This window comes from Amphiura filiformis, chromosome 7 (assembly GCF_039555335.1).
Source record: "Amphiura filiformis chromosome 7, Afil_fr2py, whole genome shotgun sequence".
NCBI lineage: Eukaryota > Metazoa > Echinodermata > Ophiuroidea > Amphilepidida > Amphiuridae > Amphiura > Amphiura filiformis.
The window spans coordinates 46,029,420-46,054,062 of record NC_092634.1 but is presented as its reverse complement, the minus strand read 5'-3'; the positions used below and the strand labels follow the sequence as shown (position 1 = coordinate 46,054,062).

General features: G+C 37.3%; 1 protein-coding gene across 1 annotated transcript in view; it reads right to left on the bottom strand.

The window, feature by feature from the left end:
* Window positions 1-3,017: 3,017 nt before the first annotated feature.
* The window catches only part of LOC140157245 (peptidyl-prolyl cis-trans isomerase-like 4), an 84,642-nt gene continuing 63,016 nt past the window's right edge, over window positions 3,018-24,643 (bottom strand). The window contains exons 5-13 of the mRNA XM_072180370.1: window positions 21,523-21,665; window positions 16,235-16,331; window positions 15,508-15,624; window positions 11,853-11,977; window positions 9,220-9,286; window positions 7,977-8,088; window positions 6,508-6,577; window positions 5,016-5,121; window positions 3,018-3,906 (exon numbers count right to left, since the gene is read on the bottom strand). Coding sequence (XP_072036471.1) covers window positions 3,547-3,906; window positions 5,016-5,121; window positions 6,508-6,577; window positions 7,977-8,088; window positions 9,220-9,286; window positions 11,853-11,977; window positions 15,508-15,624; window positions 16,235-16,331; window positions 21,523-21,665 — 1,197 coding nt within the window. The 3' untranslated portion in view covers window positions 3,018-3,546. The remainder of the gene's footprint in view (window positions 3,907-5,015; window positions 5,122-6,507; window positions 6,578-7,976; window positions 8,089-9,219; window positions 9,287-11,852; window positions 11,978-15,507; window positions 15,625-16,234; window positions 16,332-21,522; window positions 21,666-24,643) is intronic.

Below are 24,643 nucleotides of genomic sequence, written 5' to 3'. Positions count from 1 at the left end.
TTTTTCCAAAGTAACCACCATGGCATGTCATGTTTGGTGTCCAATAAATTGTAACAACATACTTTTTATCAATGCAAGAAGTTTTGAAATCCAAGGTTTACTGGAGTTATGATCAAAAAGTATGGATGCAATAACTTTTGGGACATTCTGTACTTCCAATGCGAACCTGCTCTGGTTATTTTCCCAGTCAAATTTAGAGTTGGCTGTAATAAAATACAAGTATCATATCATAATGGGCGAGTATGCATGCATCATAGAGAATCAAAACTTCTAGCCATAAAAGATTGATCAGTGACGACAAAAAGTTCACTTTTACCTGTAAACCTATTTTAACGTAACATAAAATGTCGCAACTGCTGAGAATAATGCATAAAATTAACTCCGGACTAAAAAAAAGTGGATTAAATTTATGGGTTGGTATATTATACAAACCCAAAAGGGCTATACGTTTTCTGATCAGGTATGCCACCTACAACCAGCCCTTCATTTGGCTGTTAGATGGGTGGCATACCATTTAGTACAAGTGATCCCTGAAAATTAATTTCATCTAACATGAATTTATAATATACCAAGATTGCTTTAACAAAAGGAATGTCATCACATGTGCTTTGTATACCTTCAGTCATGTTGTATTATTAATAACCTGTCAATTTTGAACAAGTTTGTCTCAAATTCTGAATTTTATATAAGTTCCAATATAAAGTGCAATGAAAAAGTAACTGCTTTATATACTCTTTTGAACTTGCAATATATGAAATCTTTTTCGCTTTTCTTACTGTGTCCATCAATAAGTACTAATTTATAAAGTCACAAAAGCACCAGTTAGGTCACATAATTATAAATACACGTAGTGTACCCTACATTGGTGCTGCTCACAACTGCATGTACTTGAGGTATTTTATCAATGACGATTAGAGTCTTGCCTATATGCTCTTTCCCTAGGCAAACAACAAGCACACAATTTGTTAGACAATTGATAAAACGATTAGCCATCATAAATATGCGAGAATTCTCATATTACGAGCTCAATAGAGTATAGTGGAGTCGTTGTAAAAGCAATCTTCACATATATAAATCCAGCTTAGATGTTTTGCAGTATGCAAATACCATTTTCTGCAAGTACAACGGATGAAACATTTCTAGCATGTAAGCATCCATCTTCATGTGCTCTGATGACTTTCTGTTGATGTTAATGTTTCAGCTTCATGTCCAACAATGTAATCTTACCTTACTCTTTCATGCAATCCACTTCACATCCTCTAAATCCCTGTAAATGCTGCCATACATGGTTCATATTGCAACATACTTTGTAGGTAATTTACTCTAACTATACTTTGTTCTATTCATAAATGGCAATTTTTTATTTTTTTACTGTGTGTGTGCATCAATAAAGTCTCAACTTACGCTTGTGTAAATTCTCATAAGCACTTGCCAGTCAGGCATTACACAAAGTGCAACTAGCGTAGCCGTAGGTGCTGCACCCTACTGTATGCACACCCGTCCATATCAATCCACAATGTTGCAAGTCTTGCCATTTACAAGTCAAACAATGTATACATTACAAGCAGGGTTCCTACAGACTTTCAATTTTATAACTCCATGACTTGAATTGGCTTGAGCACCTCACTAACCTTTATTACCTCCAACTTACATAAAATTTCGAAAGATTTTTCCTTTTCCAAATTTGCATTTTCACTTTTTTTTCTATGAAAAAAAAAATTGCATGACTTCTGACCTCTCAGTGGAATCTACATAATATCATTATTCGAGGACTTATCCATGGATTTTACCATATTTCAATATACCTCACCTTTTCAAGAGTCTGTGGAAACCCTGAATAGATTTTGTATGCTCCTGGTCAAAAAAACAAACCCTCCTTGATTTCTCTTTGGAGTTCAGTGTCACAATGGCATGGTGTCACATCTATGTTTATTTCTTTCAAGCGAAGTATTTTTCCTACAACTCGCATTGAAAAAAGATGAAATTGTTCACTTTTAATTCACTAAATTTCAAAATTTTGACAAAATTTTGTCAAGTTGCTCTGCAGCAAACAGGGGGTGGGGAGATTTTTTGACCAGAAGTATGCAAATATCTTACACATGTCACATTCTAAAAGTAAAATGAGTCATTCATTGAAAAAAAATATTAGCTTTTTTTTTTAAATTTAATATTCTTGCTTATGCAGCAGGACAAAACATGCTTTAATATTTCAATAAAATTGGATTTACAGCTACTGAAATATGTTTTTTTTCCTGTTGCAGACAACAATTACATATCAAAGAAAAAAAATTAAATTGCTACTTTGGTCATATCTGAAGGTCATTTTTGGCGTTATATGACTCATTTTGCTTCATCACATCACATAATTTATATGACACAAATTTTAAGCTACCGTAAAAACTTGATAGTTAGCATAATGTGCTTACTATCGACCAATTTTAAAAACAAGAAATTGTATCAAAGTCTGGCGCTTTACCAACTGGGCTAATGGGGTTGAGACACGCATTTGCAGGTTTACTTGTTCGTATAAAACTATGTGCATCCATGATTTAGGGCTCTTCATGTTTGCATGTTTTAAAAGCGCTCGATAGTAAGCACATATGCCAACTATCGAGTTTTTACGGTACATGTGTGTTATTTGTAACTGACAGGCTCATTGTCTCCATACTATGCAGTAGTGCCATAATTGTGTCGATAGGAAGTAATCGCTACTACCGATACAAATTCTGTTCCTTATTTCAATTCAGGCAAAAGGTCACGGTCCAATGCCCCTTTAAACTTTGCCCAAGATAGTTTGGAACCTTCATTTCAGATGTGTAACTTTTTTCAATAAGAATCTCAGACAGATTATGCTACTGGTATGAACAATGCAGTCAGTCTAAATCTAAGGGAATTTTGGTGCAACCCTTCATCAGTTGATTTACATAGTCCATTCGGTGCCGTAGTACAAGTTAGTAACCATTGGTTACTGGTTCAAGTTCCTGGGCTCATACACCTGTTCGAATTTTGATAGGCTTTGTGTTGTGATCATTTTGATCAGTGGTTCGTAACCAAAAAAGCGTGAGCCAGTTGACCTAGCAACAGTCATATTCTAACGTGCACTATGACAGCAAATAATAAGTAGCAAAATTAGGAAACGCCAACCTTAAACAAAAAAAAAAAGAACTTTGCCAGGACTTGCCAAAATCGATATCTTTTATAACTAAAAAGCCATTCTGTATACATTCTCTATTATATACACACACATGATTCAGAGGTTAAATTTGTGGCTGGTCAGGCCCCAACAAGTGCCACATGATGAACACACTTCATCAGAAACATTTGGCAAATACGGTAATTGACTGTTTCTATGCCCAAGACTTAACTTATAGCATCAAGAACAATGTAAACAGTCCAGGTTGGCAGACTGATTAACTGTGTCAAAATTAAGATCCATATGAAGGGTTGCATAAAATCCTGCAGATCATGCCGTTTCGCAAAACTTGAGGGGAATCAGTATCTCCCTGTTTCATCATTCCCATCCAAGTAACTTGAACCCAATCTATGTTACCTTCTATCCCTCTCGTCCCTATATCTATCCCTAGACCTTCCCCCATATCTATCCCCATCCCTGTCCCTATACTTATCCTTCCTAGAATCCCCTCTTGAATCCCTCTCCCTGTCTTTCCCCCTTTCCCTGTCTTTACCCCTATATCTATCTTCATCCCTATATGACCTTTCTCTTCTGTCTTCTTGTCCTCTATGTCTGTCTCGTCTGTCCCTGTCCTCTCTACTGGAATCTTTCCGTCTGTTCCTATCTTCGTCCTCGCTTGAACTATCTCTTCTCTTCTTTTTCTTATCTTTACGGTGTCGCTCTTGCTCAGAGTCAGAAGACTCGCTCTCGGAGCTTTTCCTCCTTTTTGGTTTCTGCATGACGATAGAAAGTATGATACAATTCAATTAGTGTCAGCTTCATTTGCGATTAAGTTGCATTGGATGATCCACAAGAGTCACATTTAATATTTAACAAGTTTACAAATTAAAAAATATATACTGTTACATTAAAAGACTGACATTAAAAAACTGTATATTGTTTACTGCTAAGTATTTTAAAGCAGAAAAGTGATTCTCACACATGCTCAGAGCATCAAGCCAATTAATCGATACAAATCGCTCAGGCTAAAACGACATCGCTTTTATGAGTTGAAGAAATCTCAACTTTTAAGCGATATCGCTTGACATGTGAATGCATCAACCAATCATTTACACCCAAATGAATCTATTATTTTGCTAATTTATTTACATTTCTCGATTATTAACTTTCGGTGTTGAATTAATTCAAAACAATAATTAGTGACAGCAATGGATGGACAAGAATGTGGCATTCGGAATATTTTAATTGTTGTCTGTAATGCCTATCGTCATGATAAGTGTAAGTGCAAAAGCGACAAACGCCATCGCTTTCCAAAAGCGGTACATCGCAATCGCTCGGCGATTGAGTAAAAATTCAGCTTCATAAGTGTCACAAAATGTGGACCAGAATAACACTCAAATTTTACAATTTAAGTTCAGGCCCATGACACTTAATGAGGGGCCCATAGATCCAAGTCCAAGGGGCCCAAAAGGACTTCATACAATACTATAATATGTGACATGATCTACTCCATGGGGTCAAAGGAGGCATTTTTTAAAATTGTCTTTTAATGTAATTTAATGCAATATGTAATATTTCATATAATTTGGCCTACAGGCCACAAATTGAAATAAATTAAATCTGAATCTAAATTGAGTTACTATAAGTATTACCTTATAAAAACATTAGGCTATCATATACTGAAAACACCAATGGTCGATCTAGCACACTTGGTTCTAAAGTTTTGTGATGTGTATTTTCCTATGTATTTTATTGTTCCTTTAGTCCATATTTTTTCCTTTATCTCAATTTCAAATATGCTGCCTTTGGTCTCCATGGACCAGATCTTGTCACATATTATTCAAAACTGGTATTAAACTTCTCAGAAACATTCTGTACATACCTTAGATGACACCCGCTCTTCCGAATCACCATGACGATGCCTAGATCTTGATGCTGACTTGCTGGATGAGGGCACATCATCATCCAATACTAGGTCATACTTCTTGCTGTATAAAACAAACACACAATTTTAACCAGGTTATATTTATCCCACACTGAAATATATATTGCATTGTGAATTTGCATTTTCCAATATGATTAATGCTCTACCCAAATAATAAAACATGTTTTGATAGGCTTTTCAACTTTGCATTCCACTTGTCGCTTCCAGTGAGTATGACAATATAAATAACCTGCAATACAGTACAATGTAATTAATTCCATTAATCTCAAGAAAAGATATGCAGACTTCTAGTTTTACACCATGAAGCTTGGACAACTTGAACTACAATCACCTTGTAATAGGCAAGAATTATTCAGTTTTTGTTACTGTACGCATCAGTAAAGTCCTAATGCCCGCATGAATTCACAAAAGCATGTGTCAGTCATGCAAAGGGCAATTCACACAGGTGCTACACCCAGCTATGTGTACGCCATTCTATATCAATTCACCATGTTATAAGTTCCGCCAATTATGAGCTGATCATAGTATAATTCAGGGTTCCCGCACATTGAAACCTTTAAAATTCAAGGACTTTTCAAGGACTTTCAAGGTCCAAAAGCATGATTTTCAAGGACTTACCACAACACAAAAATCATGATGCGTCTCTCCATGCGGCACATATTAACGAAAGTGGCAGCTCCCTAAATTTTGTCAAAATTATACTTTAGGTAAAATTCCAATTTTCAAGGACTTTCAACGACCTTGTGCAAATTTCCAGGACTTTCAAGGCCTTAAAAGGAAAAGGTGTTTTCAAATTCAAGGACTTTCAAGGACCGCGGGAACTCTGTTAATTTTTGGAGAGAATTTGATTACTTTTTTTTTAACAATTCAATTAGCTGAAATGCAGAGTTGATATTCAAACATATAAACATCAGGTTCATTATAAATCATGCTTGGAGATAGAATCTTGTGGTTATCCACCACAAAGTAGTGTGCAGCTCATCACGGTTATCCAATATTTAGACAAGTGGACAAATTACAAAATAATGCTTATTTTGAACATTCCATGCATCCTTTTTAATTTTAAACCACACAAAAATTGGAAAACTCTGTACAAAGCTCTTACTTATTACACTACAAGTTTCTTATTGTGGCCGCCTGAACATAATACACTGTCGGCAAGGTAACTAACTGGTGTACACAAAGTACCAACATAGTACCAATTTGCTACTGCACAGGACCCACCAGCAGTGGTACTGTACTGGTACTACACTGGTACTGCACAGTATCAGCCAAGTACCTTGGCGACGGTGTACCTACAGATGTAGGCAGCCCCAATAGGAATCTTGTGGTGCCTGTGTGTCACCTGTGGTGTAGATTCTACACTAAACTCTGACATAGTACTTTTGAATTTGAATTAATTGGTTAACACTGAGAGGTATTTTCTCACCTTTGTCTGCTTGTCTGGTCTTTGATTTTGTACTGTGGTCTGCCATCAGGCTTCTGATGCTCCCAAACCACTGAAATATGGAAGCAGAATGAAAATGTACAGTCAATTGATTATATCAAATAACAAGTGCTTTGTACAAGAAGACAGCAAACAATGCCCTTCAATACCAAAATGCACAACATTGACATCCACATGGGGGTCATCAAAAACACTATTTTTGCTGATAAGCAGATTTGCAACAACATCAGGACAGTTTTCATGGTGTGAAGCTGAGTGGTTTACAAGTCATTGTGCTGAATTCTATGTCAAATCTCTCTCAGATGTCTTGAAGAAATCTCCAACTCTACGGATGTTCATTAAAATCTCTTAAAGTGTAAGACCCACTTATGGTTCAAGTTCCTTGGGGAATTAGTCAAGGATAAAATGTATCCATGCAAATTCTGTTCTGTCTGTCATCAAAGTAACAGGTGTAAGTCAGTTCTTCTGTGGCGAACTGAATCAGCGGGGCTTCCTGGTTAAGATTCACAAATTCAAATCAGGAATGTGATTGAGGATTTTAAAAAAAATCCTGAGACCACTTGGTTACTATCAAAACAATACAGATTAATTGTGTGCATAAGGAGCAGAGCAACCGGATTATCATGACTCATGGCGCACAGGTGGGTGCAGGGGCCAGCTATTTAAAGGCTCAAGGAGAGCTATTTTGGGCATGGATTTCATGAAATAAAATTAATACACATTGCATCAAAAGCTCATTTTCCTGAAGCGCCATTAGCATTAAAAACAAATTTTAAATTAGGGATTCAATCATGTTTGACCGTTGTTCATCAGGGCGGCTTTGCGTGTGTGAAGTAAACCACGCAGAGAAGTCGGACGCGAGTGGTTAAACGGTGAGTAAACCAAGCAAACATGATTGAATCCCTTTCAACAACGAAAAGAAGCTAAAGATCGTATAATTCACGATTATTTCACGAGGAAATGTCAGTTAATCATTGTCACTAAGCCTTACAAAAACTTCGATGATTTCTCTGTTAATATCATCAATAAAACTACAGAATAAAACGGCAAAATTTAGCCGCTATCTGAAAATACTGAATTCAACTTTGTAAGCTTGCATACGCACAAAGGTTCCAGGCATGACGAATTTACGCACTCTCGCGAACTCGTAGTCGTAGTCTCGCTTCAGCAGATACACGCTTACAGTAAAAGTGTGGATTCATCACGGATTAACAACGGTTGGCTCCTGTACAAAGGTATAGGAGGAGTTGTTGAAAATCCAGGTGAATCACATGTCTATCAAATATATATCCGAGTATTTTATGTCACCCAAGGGTAGAATTTAGTTTCAACTTGCAAGAATCCACTTGGATTCTGGCAACAGCATTTTACGAGCATCTCTGCGAGAATGGATTCTTGTCTAATTTCTGAGCCTGTGGACACTATTTACTTTTTCTATATTCTGTACTGACCTTTGCCCTGCTTATTGACCTTTGCCACTGACTGACTGAAGTCCACATGGATACGCCTCTCATCAATCAGCACATTGTCCATCTTGAAGTAGGCCTCCTCGCAGTCTTCCTCCTATTTTATGGGTGAATACAATCAAACAAACCTGTTATTAAATGTTTTACCTCATCTAATCTACTCATGCATACTCATTGCTTGTTTAACCTGAGAGTACTAAATTAAGAGAGGCGCTACTTCGATCGCAAAAGTGAGGACAGTGTGAGCTCGGGACCTTGTGTAAGAGCTAGGTGACTAATGTCTTGGCATACGTCATCTGCCTTTTTTGGCTAATGTCTTGGCAGACGCCGCCGCAATAAAAACGTCTTTTCTCATATTTTCTGAAGTTGTAAGTAATTATCTCTTTCATAGATTATCTAATTACCTTTTAAAACAAAATGTATGGTACATTTACCTATATAGAATTGTTTTTATAATTTTATTACCGATTTAACCCAGTAATTCTCACTCGTTGTGCATGATGATTGGCAGCTGCATATCGGTGGTGCAAAAAGGTGACTGTCAGATCTTACGTGGATGGCAGTAGACAGATTGCAACTGACTGACTTGCACTGTTTGTCATGTAGACAGACCGTGACCTGGGTCGATGAGTACAAAGCAGGGGATGCGACTGTGACACAGGTCTTGTCCTCGGAATTGGTATAGGCAATTTGTACAGAGTACCGATAGCCTGGTTTAACCACATTGGACCTGTTGTTTGCTTGCCAGCACTTCAACTTGGATATTTTTGAATAACATTTTCCTAAGTGCATGATCTTTCAAGTTTTATATGAGACCAAATTTTAAATGTTGACCTCAAATGACCTTAGCATATGACGTTGAACACCCCTCCCCAAAAAAATCTGAAGTCAATCCGCCTATCCATTCATGAGATACAGCATCCGGAGGTACAGAAGGATGGACAGTGCAAAAACAGTATGTTTCGCGGTGGAGGCATAAAAAGACAAAAGGTGCTGGTGATGTTATACACAGGGATGTAAATGGGCAAAATATTCATTTCCTGAGTATCCATCTGATCCATGGACAGGTGGCCGAGGGTATTGAACATTTAGGGGGGTTTGTCCGGGGAATAGACTGCAGGTTATCGCCCCTCCTAGAAAGTTTTATGGCTCTTATTTCCGGATTTTTTGGGGTAAATTTCCGGAATTCCGGTAATTTCCGGAAGATTACATCCCTGTATACACTTACCCTTTCAAATTCTATAAAGGCATACTGCAATGAATCATCTGTCACCTTGTCTTTAATCACTTCACAACTGCAACAAATCAACAAAATAGAGGCTGTCAGCGTGACGTCATATGCCGCCATCTTGTGGGTACACGCTGTGGGATGGATGTTCGATCTCCATGTGTGCAACAGCAAAATCACTGTGTTGATCCACGATAACAGCTGCGTGACAAGCTGCGCCCTGCGCGTAGTGTCCGACGCATGAACACACAGATCATTTGTACCCACAAGGCGGCGAAAGGCTGACAGCCTCTATTATTACCAGTTCACATCCACTACTTTTGATCGGCTGGAAATATTTCAAATAATTAAAACAAAAACTTATAGTCCGTCAACTCAGAAGTACAAAGTAAATCTGTGGCATCGCATTGGTGGTCGATGCTTGTATTGGAATGCTGGTATTGGAACACAACGCATAAAGAGCGTGGTGCGCTCATCAAGTACAAATTGCGCAGCAGTTGACGCGCCAACTAAGCATTTACACACGCATTGCACTGAAAGAATTATTCTCATACCTCCAGTTCCTGAGGTCTATTTACTTTGTACTTTTTAGTTGACGGACTACAGATAATAAATTTCAGCCTTTTGCAAAACATGCATGAATTAAAAGTGGGGCTGTTTTGGCAAATATCAGAAAGGACCACTGATGGTCCCATGTTTGACAATAACCCTGCAACTATCAAATTACGAATTTACTGAACAGAAGGGAAACAATCATGAAATCTTAATTGACAATATTTAGGTCTTTTACTTTTGCAATTGTGCATGATTTTGGCTGTAATTAAGAGAACAGAGATAATCTGACTGAACGACCCAAGATTTTGAGGGCAAGCAAACAATTTTTAATGGGAAGCCCTATGGAAAGCAATTTAAATATATTTCAAACTAAATAAATACCAATATTCCAGGTAACATGGACTAGGAATGAGCCATTTCCAGTTAAGATCCATACACCCACTATGGAAGACATAACATTAATATCCCACACAAGGGGATTTCAAATGGGGTCTCCCATCCAGGTTACCCCATTTGAATTCACACCCCCTGTGTGGAAGACTAAGGTCATGTCTTCCACAGGGGATGTATGGATTTCAACTGGAATAGCCCAATGGTTTTTTTCCATATTTCATGTGTGTCTGAAATAAGTCCCATCACCCCTCCCATAAAGGTTAAGCTATCACTTGATTAATCAGGGTTGCCAAAAGATTTCAGCCCGAATCACGGGTCAAATAATCGAAAAGTCGCCCAATTTTTCTCTTTACCATTGGTTTCTATGGGTCAGGAGACTATCGAAAGTCGCGGGAGCCAAAGTTGAAAAGTCGCCCAATTTTTTTCTTAAGCATTGGTTTTTATGGGACAGGAAATTGTCAAAAGTCGCAGGAAAAATCTTCAAAAGTCGCCCAATTGGGCTACCAAATCGCGGGTTTGGCAAACCTGTGATCAATCCATCACAGTATCTTGTAATACAGACCACAAAAGAATACGTGGATTTAGGGATTCTCTAACGGAAGTCAATTTGTGCCGAAATTCCTTCCCACAATGCAATAGGCGTATTGCATAACAAAGTAGATGGATTAACCTCCGAACTGCATCTATTGTTATGTAATATGCTTATTGCATTGTAGGGAGGAATTTCGGCACAAATTGACTTCCCCTAGAGAAACCCTGAATCCGCGTATTAAGGTACCAGTAACAAAAACAAATACGGTAATATTTAAACCTCATTAAAGAAACGGTGATCGAAAACCCAGGCAGGAACAAAATCCAAAATTGTACTTGAATGTTCTAATCAATGGAAAGCATGGTACTAATCCTCTTGTTCAAGAATGCTTTGTATACAAATAAAATAAGGCATCCAATGGAGCAATCTGCAACTTCTGAATTTGCATCTTCCTTTGGATCCTGAATCACAGTGTCTATATTTCTTAACATATTTCAACTAATGAGGTCTCAAATCTGAGCTAAAAGATGCCGCTATTGGCTGCTGGTTCTAATTATTTACATATATGTGACACGATCAAGGGAAATGAGTCGGATGTCGCTAATATTGATTTTGAGATATTGCCAAAGAAAGTGTTAAAATACTTTTGTTTTATATTATTTTCAGCGATTGATAAATTAATGTAACTTCACAAAGAAAAGTCGTATCAACATGGGGTTTTCAGTTTCTGAAAGCTCTAAATGTCCTCTTTAGAAACATGTGTAAAACTCATTTTCAACCAGGGCCGACATGTGACTCATTCCCCTTGATCATGTCACATATGTCTTTGTTTACGCTATACAGGGGTGAAAATAACTGGTACCTTAATGCTCTGCATGCTAGCCAATTAGCCATAGGCTTCAACATAAGAAGTCCAAGTTTTGAGATATTTTCTAAAAATATCAAGAGCTATCTCAAGAACCACTGAACCAATACCAGGCTTGTTTGTACTTATTTTAATGCATTTTTCATGCTGATTCCAAATATGGTCATGAAAATTCACATTTCTGAAATTTTTGACTTGAACAAATTTTGAAACTTGTCTTTTAATTTGCAGTCGACACCTGCGTGAAGAGAGTTAATTATTTTGTGGTCTGTAGGTTTGTGCACTCACCTGTTAATTTTACCAAATCGAGAGAAGATGATTTCTAAATCTTCTGAGGTAGTCACTGGGTTCAATTTACACACAAAGAGTACATTCTCTGGAGGCTTCACATCAGCATCGGGTAGATCACCTATCTATATTCAAATAAGATAAACATTCAGTCTTGAAGCAATATCTTATCAAACTTGGCTATAAGTACTATTCTATTATGATAATATACCCTGTTGAATACTACCCCAGAGGGGGTACTCAAGTTTGGTCTGGGTACGGGTGTGCTGCCAAGAATTTGGTACTGGACCCATCAAAATACCCATTTTTCAAGACCCATCCATATATACCAACAGTCAAATTTTTTAGCCAAATTTAGCTCAAATTGTCTTAGTTTTTAGAAATTTTTCCCAACAATTTTGAGAAATTCTAAATCACAGTCAGTCTAGGCAAAATTGAGCAATTTTCCCAAATAATTGAGAAAACCTTGCAAATCCATAAACCAAAATTGCCATAGAAAAGGGGGTCAGTGATATACCAAAAGGCTGAAAATGCTACCCATGTTTGCAGCACATCCCCGTATAGTCATTTATACAGAGAACAATATATGAGACGTGATTCAAACAGGTGATTTAATTGTCATTCAGAAATAGCTTGTTCCACCATGGCTGCCATTTCAATGGTTATACCGTTCCAGTTGGTTTGTACGATTGTTCTGCAGCATCCAATGGTATAGGCTATCTTTCAATATGTATAAAACATCTTTGAGTACTACAGCTTTATTGTACACAAGAAGCACCATAGTGGGCTAATTCAGTTGAAATCTATACATCCCCTACCTCAGTACCAAGGGGTTGTAGATTTCAAATGGAGTCCCACATTCAGGTAACTCCATTTGAAATTCACACTCCCTGTGTGGAAGATTAAAGTCATATCTTCCATATTGGGTGTATGGATTTCAACTGGAATAGCCCATTTTAAGGAATCAAGCCTGATTTGGAAACCTTGTTTCACTTTTGTAGTACGTCTCGTCTCAAATTGAGAATAACACCATGTTGGATTTTGCAGTGGCAATTTCGAATTGCATGCGCTAACCTTTTTTTTTAATCTTTGCAAGGCTGTCAGGTTGCCATCTTTATTACAACAATACAAATACATTTAAAAAATACAACCTTTTTTCATTTTTTTTTTATACAGAAACATAATTTAGATAAATTAAAGTGAAAATTATATAAGATCACAAAAAAATTACAAAAAAAGAGATAGATTGAACAATGCACCATGTATAAAATCAAACAAACAAATATCTTCGAATTCACAGTCATGCATACCACAGGAAAAAATTTAAAGATCAAACCTCCATTTTTTGAAATGAAGTGAGCGTTTTCCCCTTTTTTTTGCAATACAATATTCAGTCTCTATTATTTTTAATAAAAACTTTACAACTCACAATGTCAGGCTTCTTTTTTTGAAATTTACTAACATAAATATAGTATTTTATACAAAGAAACAAATATGTAATAAAGTTGTCTTGAAACACCCCAAAAATCTTATCAAAATTTGAAATGGAAAAAGTAATGTCATGTTTATCTTGAATAATCTGAACAAAGTCATCCCAAATAGGTTTGACACAATCACATTCACAAAAGATATGAATGATTGATTCAGGAAATTTGCTACAAAAATCACAAAGGGAAGAATCTTTCCTATTAATTTTGAAAAGAAAGTCATTAAATGCAATTGCCTTATGGAAAATTTTTAAATAAAAGGAACGAAGCCTTGTATCAATAGAACATTTAAAATTACGCAAATGAATTTCTTCCCAGTCCGTGTCCTCGGGGCCATCATCATCAGAATCAACATCGACAAGAGTCTCCCAAAAATCAATACGATTCTGTGGAACACATGTCTCTCTCAAAATAGAATAAGAGTATCTTGGAACCTTTTGAGCTTGGCGAAGACCAGTAGTGACATCTTCACTAATTCTAACTTGCCCATCTGAACCCCGAAGCCATGAGCTGGGAATACATTTCATGAGAAAATTAAATTTCCTTCTGTCATGATTAGAAATACCAAAGTCCAAAACCAATTCTTCAAACAGTTTACTACCTGGTAAGGGAGGATTAAGAAAGTCATTAATATACACGCCACGCCGCTCAGCTGCAAGCTGCATGTCACACCACTCCTCATAAAAAAAAATATTTTTGGTCTTGGACCTAATATTTCTATTGTACCAAAGACATTGATTAAAGCCCATATCAGAAAATTTTTTATTATAAATTTCTTGACAAGCCCTGTCACGATAAACGTACCAAGTCCTAAGCGAGTCAGCTAATTGAGAACAATCAAGTTTATTAAGAAGACTCTCAGGAGCGTACGAAAGCCATAGCAAATCACCATTGCGCTAACCTAATCCCCAGGGGTGTAGTAAGTAGTCACATGCATAAAACAACACAATTTACCTGTATGTTGGTGACGCAATTTGTTCAACACACTTATGGTACTCTCAACAGCTTTCAATTTGAGACAAGACAGACTATATACAGGTTGCCATAGTCATGCCACCATTTGCAATGTAATATATTTTGTTCTCTTTTTCCATTATTCTCTGTTCTAGTTCGAAATGGAAACAATCAGGACTTGGAATGTGCCAAACCATCAGCTGAACAATTGTAAAAGTTGAATGTAAAGGAACCTTTGCTACCAGATTTATCAACTTTTGTTACAATCAGGACTTGGAATGTGCCAAACCATCAGCTGAACTATTGTAAAAGTTGCATTAAAAGGAACCTTTGCTACCAGATTTATCAACTTTTGTTACAATCAGGACTTGGAATGTGCCAAACCATCAGCTGAACTATTGTAAAAGTTGCATTAAAAGGAACCTTTGCTACCAGATTTATCAACTTTTGTTACAATCAGGACTTGGGATGTGTCAAACCATCAGCTGAACTATTGTAAAAGTTGAATGTAAAGGAACCTTTGCTACCAGATTTATCAACTTTTGTTACAATCAGGACTTGGAATGTGTCAAACCATCAACTGAACTATTGTAAAAGTTGAATGTAAAGGAACCTTTGCTACCAGATTTATCAACTTTTGTTACAATCAGGACTTGGAATGTGTCAAACCATCAGCTGAACTATTGTAAAAGTTGAATGTAAAGGAACCTTTGCTACCAGATTTATCAACTTTTGTTACAATCAGGACTTGGAATGTGTCAAACCATCAACTGAACTATTGTAAAAGTTGAATGTAAAAGAACCTTTGCTACCAGATTTATCAACTTTTGTTACAATCAGGACTTGGAATGTGTCAAACCATCAGCTGAACTATTGTAAAAGTTGAATGTAAAGGAACCTTTGCTACCAGATTTATCAACTTTTGTTACAATCAGGACTTGGAATGTGCCAAACCATCAGCTGAATTATGGTGAAAGTTGCATTAAAAGGAACCTTTGCTACCACAAAAGATTTATGAACTTTTCAAAAGATAAATATAGCATCTTGTCACACAAAAGGCCTATTATTTCCAATATCTATTTTTGCCTTGCCTCAACTGACCTATGGGATAGCCCAAGTTGCAGAAAAGGAGCCTTTGCTACAAAAAAAGTATACACAGTGACAAGAAGGACCAACTTTTGAAAATATGACGATAAAATAATGTTATACCGTACCATTTCCAATATCTGCGCTTTTGCCTTGGCTTCTTTCTCCTTGAATCTCTCCTCTACTTCTTCTGCTGCCATTCCTTTGGTGTCGTCAATTTCTTCATCTGCTCCTATGCGTCCACTCTAAGAATACAAAGACACTTTCATTAGTTATCAGTCTGACTTGGCACCAAGACACTTCTTGTGTCACCCTCATTGACAGCCCTATCTTTCAGATTTAGTGACGATTCACTCTAACCACTTAAGTGCAAGACACTCTTTATATTATTTCAGTTTTACAACTACTATCAAATGCATATAGGGCTACACTACAGGTAAATTAGGTAATTCTTGGCCACATTTGAACTCTTGGAATGCCAGTGGCCCTGCAATAAACACGCGTGCGCACATAGCCCGGTACAGAAGAAAGTATGCCAATGCCATACATTGCATACATGCTTAAGCTACTTGGACGCAACAGGTACGTTCGAGCTTGGCCAAGAAATACATAATTTACCTACATGTAATGTCAAGCTCATGATACTCAGTTTGTCCCAGTCAACTACATAGTTGCCATTGGGCAGGACAAACCTATGTGTCATTGGCCCCTGAACATGTTTAAAACAAAACCTATGTAACCTCTTAGCAGACCAAAAATACATGGGGAGGCGCTTCCTGCCCAATGACCCTATTGTCAGCCGGTTCATGCCCGGATGTCCGACCGACAAAATAGCATCATTAGCTTGCTCCTTACCTCCAGCTGTTCTTTGGATGGCTCTGGTGATCTATCTGGGATCTCTAATCCCTTGGGATCATCATATGGATCATCAAGGATTACTGTATGGTTAATCCTAAATTACAAAGATAATAAAAGTCAATAGTTAGCTTTACAACCAAGTTTATAACAGGTGTAAGTGAGGTAACGATCCACTCCCTGAAAAACATGGCTCTTTATACGACAAATTATCATCACCCAAAAAAAAAAAATATTTATTTTATGTATTTTTTTTTTACACTTCCAGAATTTTTTTTTGTGGCCACATTTCCGGAATTCCGGGAATTTCCGGAAGATTTACACCTCTGTTATAAGCCTTCTGTATGAATCATATTCTTAACTTTTTACAATACAATTTTTAAATTAAAGTACAGCATGCACATAAATGTTTTGAACAAATTCGGCTATTGTGGTTGAAATTCAAACATCGCCTATGGAAGACATGACCTTCGACTCCCACACAGGGGGTGTAGTTAGTTTTCAAATAGAGTTACCCATTCATGTAACCCCATTTGAAATTCACACTACCTGTGTGGAAGATTTAGGTCATGTCTTCAATAGGAGCTGTATGGATTTCAACTGGAATGGCCCAATTGTCACCCAAGATTTGAGAGAACCATTTGACTATGTTATCTAAGGGCTATCCAACAAAAATAAGATACGAAAACAAAGATATATATATATATATACGCCCCCACTATTTTTTAGTGGTTGAGCACTCTCGACTACTTTTGGAGTAGAGACTGTTCTGGTTGGCTTGATTTGTCATTTTTTCGACACCACAGAATGTATATTCTTGTATATACATTCCTGTAAATTTGAAATCATGACAAATTATCCGTCTGATGATCGGTTTACCCAATGATCGTAAGTGAGGGTATTCCGTGAAACTTTAAGTAACGGTTGCCTTGCCAGAGGTCTATACTTTGAATTTGTTTCTATAGCTCACCTGTAATGGGTTTGAGCACTCTAAATTCCAAAGTTAGTCACTTGTAAAGTATACTTGTTATATATATATATATATATATAAGTCGTAAGTTCTGCGTAGTACTGTATTGAAATTGTAGAGTCGTAGATAATAAGTAAAAACAGTACCAGTTTGTTGTATAAAACACACAATGGTTTAATATAAACACACGACGTTTAGGACCAATGGTCCTTTATCAAGTGATGCCAAATATTTGAAGCGAAACAAAACAAAACAATATATCGCGACGTTGTTAAGCAGACCAAATAAACGCGGATGTGTGTACGCGCGCGGACACAAAAACTAACGCGCGTGAGCGAAAGACGCAAAAGTTAAATCAACACACGTTTATTTGGTCTGCTTAACAACGTACGCGATATATTGTTTTGTTTTGTTTCGCTTCAAATATTTGGCATCACTTGATAAAGGACCATTGGTCCTAAACGCCGTGGTGTTTATATTAAACCATTGTGTGTTTTATACAACAAACTGGTACTGTTTTTACTTATTATCTACGACTCTATATATATATGCACGAATGGAAATACCCATCCGATCGTCTACCCAGGGTAACCTTACCCAGGGTAACTTTACCCTGGGTAGACAATGTGATTGGGACTTTAATATAGAGTTACGATGCATGTACAACATACAGCTGTTCTTATACAGCTCTATAGAGCATTCTAACTTGGGGTGATCACAAAATACGTCCCCTACTGGATGTAACAAAACAAAATCATAGTGTCAACCCAGGGTGACCGTTGAAGACATTTTGTCAACCTCGGGTTGTTACTTTAATTTGCGTGTTCGGCGAATCGCATAAACACATGCGCGCTGTTGTATTTACAGTGTTCCCTAATTCGATAATCTGATGCTATGTAATAGCGCCAAACGCATATAAAAGACGATAATGTTCATAGACGATAATTGTGATAGACATTACATGTTGGCAAGAAGTCATACGCCATATACCTTGTTTGTGTTAGCATAGTAACAGCACACGGTTATATATCCAGATTTTAATTTAGTAATATAGAGTCTACCCAGGGTAAGGTTACCCTGGGTAACCTTACCCAGGGTAGATGATCGGATGGGTATTTCCATTCGTGCATATATATATATATATATATATATATATCAATCTTCACGAGAAAGCAAACTTTAAGTCTTTCTTCAAAACAAATACAGGTACAGAAATAGTCCGAATAATCAGACCCAGAACAAAATATTAATTTCTGACATGATCTTGTACTGGGTCTGAACTGTTTCCATATGAAATCTTGATGGCAAATTGGACAATAGAAGTACATGGTTCTACGTGACAGCTTTTTAATCCCTATTCAGGTTAGGTGAATCACGCTATTGTGGACCATCCTTCTGATACTTGAGTGTTTGGACACGCTGAACGGTTTTTGTCTACCTCTCTGTTTGTAAACAAACCAGGAGGTCGAAATAAATCCTCCTCGCCGAATCACGTAAAGTCAGCGTAATAGTACGGCACTAGTACAGAAATATAATTGTAATACAGAATTATTAAAATGTTGATTCGGTTATTTAAATTCCTTGAGTGATATAAAGTTTTTGTGGAGCTTAATTAATAGCAGTATGTTTTAAAACATCCAAAAAACGGACATACCTGGTATATGCTTTATGCCCCCAGCATACTTTCCTGCCGCTTACCGCTGCAGCAAGCGGCAGGGCGTTCCAACCAATGACAAGCCTTGATTGTGTCCGTTTGTCTGCAATGCGCGTGCGCCACACCGCTCAGCGGCAAGCGGCAGGATAGTATAAAACCAGCTTTATACTATTACCCTTTTATTATATGAATATCAGTATGTTCAAAGAATCCATTGAGTTCATAATAAAAGTTCTGTCCAGGCTTTGGAGTTCAAAGAGCTGATTTTTCCATTGCTGTTTTATGGATGAAGTTATACACTCTGGTCTTCAGTTGTATATAGTAATTCCCAATGAAAAATCTAAACCAAAGAAAAAAAGGTGGCAAAAAAAGGTGGCAAACATCCCAAGTCACAGCTAGGCGATTCACTTCAAGGCAGTGGCAACTGCAGTGGTCGAGGAATCCCTCACCTACGAACCAAAATAACTGATGTCCAGTCCTTCACGACATGGATGCCACTGCATTTCCCATGCCATCAGCAGTACCAAACCCGGCCCCAATGACTGGTCATGTAGACATCGACCAAGACGTAAAAATGCCAAATGGCCTATAGACCCAAGGTCTATAGTGCATGTGAAATCTTGAGACAGTTTTCTGCAATGACTCAACATCATGATGAGAGACGGAGTGACATCCAAGCTGAGCTACACCCACTCCTAGCTCGAGATACTCTAGCTAAAATACAGGTTTACATTTACTATCTTACATTATCTTGCTGTATTTCAGCTAGAGCTGCAAACGACAAGCTTCCGGGTTTTTTTGGAGAACAATACTGTTACGTAAGATGAAGAAGAAACCCGCCTCGGAGCCCGCCCTACTCATTATTTCATTGTACTTATTGCAATTTGCCTCACACATTACGTAATCAACACAAAGCTTTTGTGAGGATTAGTGAGTGGATAAGAAATTGACAGTGGAGGATACGAAGGACACGCCGATTGTTAGTTGTCAATCATGAATTGCCGCAATGTATTAATATTTTACTGCATGGCATTCCGCAAAACACCAAGACAAATTATGCCGTATTTTTCCAAAGATCATCTCATATGAAGTAAGCTGAATGCGATCTGTACTTTTGTAACATTCCGATCGCTTTTGACCACCTATTATCGGCGAATTTGCTTGCAAACACGTGAGTTCATGTTGTGTAAACATAATTAGCATAGACACAAATGAAATTATGATGCAATACAATGCAATTTGAATGCGCAGCAGATCTATAGAAATAACGTTGCCCGGTTTTATGCAGAATTAGACCCTGTCTGGAGACGGAGTGACATCAGGAGGGTGAAAGTGCATAGGAACAATGCCGGAAACTACGTCACGCTATTGTTCGACTTAAACTACATCATTTTTAACCCCTTCCGTTTCCGTTAATACAGCTTTAGTCTCCTCCACCTTCGCAACACGGTACGTGGAGTGATTGGAATCATAATGACAGCAGAGGAGAATACTAGCTGGTCAGACAATTTAATTCTATCAAGCATATAATACCTGAACAATCACCGTCATTTGATCGATTTACTACAGAATATATTGTATACACAAAATATAATTTTAAAATTGTAAACCTGTTAACTTATATACTTGTGTACTAAAGTATAAGGACACGTGAATAAAATCATGTAGAAGACAAAATGGCCGCTAATCCGCCTATTGTCTAGACTTAAACTACATCTTCCGGTTTGTTACGTAATACTAGGATGCCATGCCCTGGTGACATCCAAGCTGAGCTACACCCACTCCCTCAGATCAAAATTCACATTAATCAGCGCACAAACACAAACAAAGCATTGACTACTATTGTATCACTGAACATACATCAATTCATTACCCACAACCCAGGTGTGCAGAGCACTAGAAAAGTTATGAAAAGATCTTAACAAAAAAAGGATTGAACACCCAGAACTTCCCAATCAATAGTATCACACAACCAATACTTATACAGGGTGACTGACCAAACAGGACAGTGACCCAAGACCTGTTGTGACCTATCATAAGCTTTAGGCAACAAGCAATGCTTTTAAAAGGACGCAATGGCGCGCAATTTTAACTCAACTGAAATTACTAAATTAATAACTAGCTTACAATTCTAATGTGACACCAATAAACTTTCTCCTTCAAGGAGGATTATTGCACAGTTTACACGAGGACTCTATTGCTGGAAATTTATTTCCAGCAAAGGAAAGTCCTCGTGTATATTGGTAATTTTGCCAGGCAATACCCCTGGACCTCTGACCTTTCAGTTTCCTCAAAATAGAACCGGGGCTATTTTTTCAAGACAGTACTACACTCTCCAGAGAGTTTCTCTGCAATGTTGATGGCTTTTGCACACTTTTGTTATGTATTTACCTGGTTATGGTTTTATAGGTCACATAGGGGGGCCCAGATATAGTTGATTCAGATCATATTGCTGGAAACAAATGTCCCCATGTAAATTGCATCACCAGGGCAAGTCATCCATCAAAATCAAATTTATGGTTTTTATGTAGGCAAGGGTAAAGTCCTCATGTAAATAGGCCTTATCACACATGATATTTTTACTTGACTTTTGAGAACACCGAACATTGTGTGCTGTTGCATCCCCCACCCATCCACCCCACACGTAACACACATCAAGCCTACCTAATATCTTGATATGGTCTATTTTCTTTATCACATATTGCTTCATTTATCTTCATCAAGATCTCCATGCCTTCTGAGACTTCACCAAACACTGTATGCTGCCCGTCAAGGTAATCCAGGTTCTCGGCCAAGGTAAAGAAAAACTGTATATCAAACAAAATAGAAAATCATTAATAATATTTGCTGTATGTTGTTTCAATTCATATCACATTGCAAAAATAATGTCTCTCTATAGACGAATCCAATTTCACACATTCCTATACCTCAATGGCTGCCAAAGTTGGGTCCCGTCGGCTCAATCTCACCTAAAATGTGAAATAATGCAGCCTTGGAGGGTATTTTAAACTGCATTCTATCACCCGTGTTACACATATACAAAAGAATGATGACAGTTTACAACACAAAAGAATCTAACATCGATTTTTAAGCGGCTTTTTGGTGTGTTAACGTTGCGGGGACCCAAAGATGGCCGACCAAATCCTGACCATGACTTGGCTCGTTGGATTCGTCTATAACTATTAGCAGTCAATTGGTAAGGCATTAAGACTCCTGTGCTGTACCTTATATCCTCGAATAGTCGCCCGTTCAATTAAACGCAACCCACCAATTTCTTACAACCAAGATGTTTCAAAAATGATGATATTTATAGGCTATCTTGTGTAGTAAGCTTACCAAGGTGCACACACAACCCCTTATTTTGTCGAAAGTCTGATCGTAAACCCGGAATTGAACCAGCAGTCATCGTTCCTAAGTTCATAGTTTATCATTTCAGCATAAGTTTTAAGCTTACCTAATGATTATAACAGGAATTATCATTCTAAAAATGACCTCTAATAAACGCCCTCTCCCCTTTTGAAAATGCAAAGCCCCTGGGGGCGACTGTTCCGAGGATATTAAAGTTGCATATATGAATGAAGTTAAATGGTTTATAGTTTGTTTTTAAATATCATTTATATTAACAGTGAACACATTGTACTGTAAACCCAACATGACTGCCTTATGGCTGAAACTAAACAATCATGGACCATAGTAAAAGCCATTTCTTTTCGCATATGGTATGTGGTTCATTTGGTAATTTGGGTGAACCGGGAGCTATCTGAAATCTAACAGCCATATTAACAGTGAACACATTTCATTTTTCTGTGAACCCTATGCCACTAAACAATCAAGGACCATATTAAAGGCATTTCTTTTCGCATATGGTTTGTGGTTGATTTGGTAATTTGGGTGAACCAGGAGCTACCTAAAATCTTACAGTCTAAGCCATATTAACTGTGAACACATTTTTCTGTGAACCCTATGCCACCAAACAATTTCTTTTAGATGTAGCTTGCACATATAAAGTTTTCAGTAACTTCTGAATACTGCCTGTTGTAATTTTTATTCTCATTACTTGCATTATATAAGCTAACAAGCCATGAAGTACAGATGTGTTGCCAAATCATTCATAAAACTACACATATACATTTGCATCCCTTGGTACTCAATACACTAGGCTGAGACATCCCAGCTTCTGTTTTATCACCCTTACACACTTACATTGAACCTCCTTCTTGACATCCACTCAAATACAGTCAAAATAATGGTAATCGCCTACCTGTATCCCACTTTCACAACTGATAGGGTGGTAAAATGTACTTAATTAGTGTAGCCAGGACTTTGTCAGTGGGGGCAAGGCACCTTTCAAAAGGGGGGGGGGGGGAAATGACAAAAATGGCCAAACATGGGCGAAAAAGTATCTGCACTTTCTTTATTCTCTCCCCTTCTTCTCAAGCTCCTCCCTCTATCTGTCTTCCCCCTCTCCTAGCCCTCCCTCTCTCGTTCATCATGCCACTCACTCATGCCCACAGCTCTCTCACACACCCATACAATCCATTCTTCAATCAATTAATAAACTATATAGCAGCGGAGAAAATCCAATCTGACAATCAGACATCAAAACAAACATACAGATTGACTTTCAACTACAAAACCTTTATTCAAAAACAAAATTCCTTAAATATTTTGTACAAATTGAGTTGAAATTCTATATCATCTAAGACTCAATATTTAAAAATGTAATATTCCCGTAAGAAATTCTGTTGTTAGCGTGTACTTGCTTATGTTCTATGTGATGTCAAATTGATGATAAGATGTACTACAGTTCCCAGAATCCTTTGTAACATGTTTCGTCATGTCATGTTATCAAATAACACTCCAATTTCTTTACACAGGTAAAATATGCCTGTTTCATATTGAGAATAAACTGGCTAAACAGATGTTGTTAGCCAGTAAAAGTACTACAATTTGCAAGATTAGGATCAAAAGAATGTCCTCTGTTCATTGAGGTGATTTTTGTTACCACAGCCCCATGTTGAACTACATAGCCTAAAAGCACAAAAAAAACTGAAGCTGAAAAAATGTATTGTATGAAGTGTAATATTTCTTCTCTGGAATTCATTTATTTGATTGTGTAGATTTTAAATGGAGTCATCCATTCAGGTAACCCCATTTAAAGGAGTATTTCGTGATCCTAGCATCCTCTTTTATGACATTTTTCAGTACATATCCACGGAAAAAGCATATTCCCAAAATTTCAGTTGATTCCGATTTTGCGTTTGCGAGTTATGCACGATTATGTGTATTACACTGCTCCATAGACAATACGTTGTAATTTCGTTCTGGTGCACCAGAACGAAATTCAAATTTCATGATATCTTTGCTAAACGAATTAATCTGCATGGTTTTTTTTTGTACATAAACATTATGTAGCCAGAGTATTCCAGTGATATAAAAATCTCAACTTTTTTTTTTGATTTTTGTTTGTGGATGAGGCTGTGGATCACGAAATGCCCTTTTAACTTTCACACTCCCTTAGCAGAAGATTAAGGTCATGTCTTCTATATAGGTGTGTGGATTCATTCTGGAATATTATTTCAAATGTGGAAACAGCCTATCTATCAATCATACCCAGTCACTCAAAGCCTTAATGTACAATTTCCGTCAAATTTTAATTTTGTTATTTTTAATTCAAAATGTTGAAATAATATTAGTAATAACTGCCGGGAAGGGTTGCTGTCCATTTTAAGTTGAAATAACAAGGTAAAGTGAAAGAAACCCCACTGGTTATTTTGACCATTTT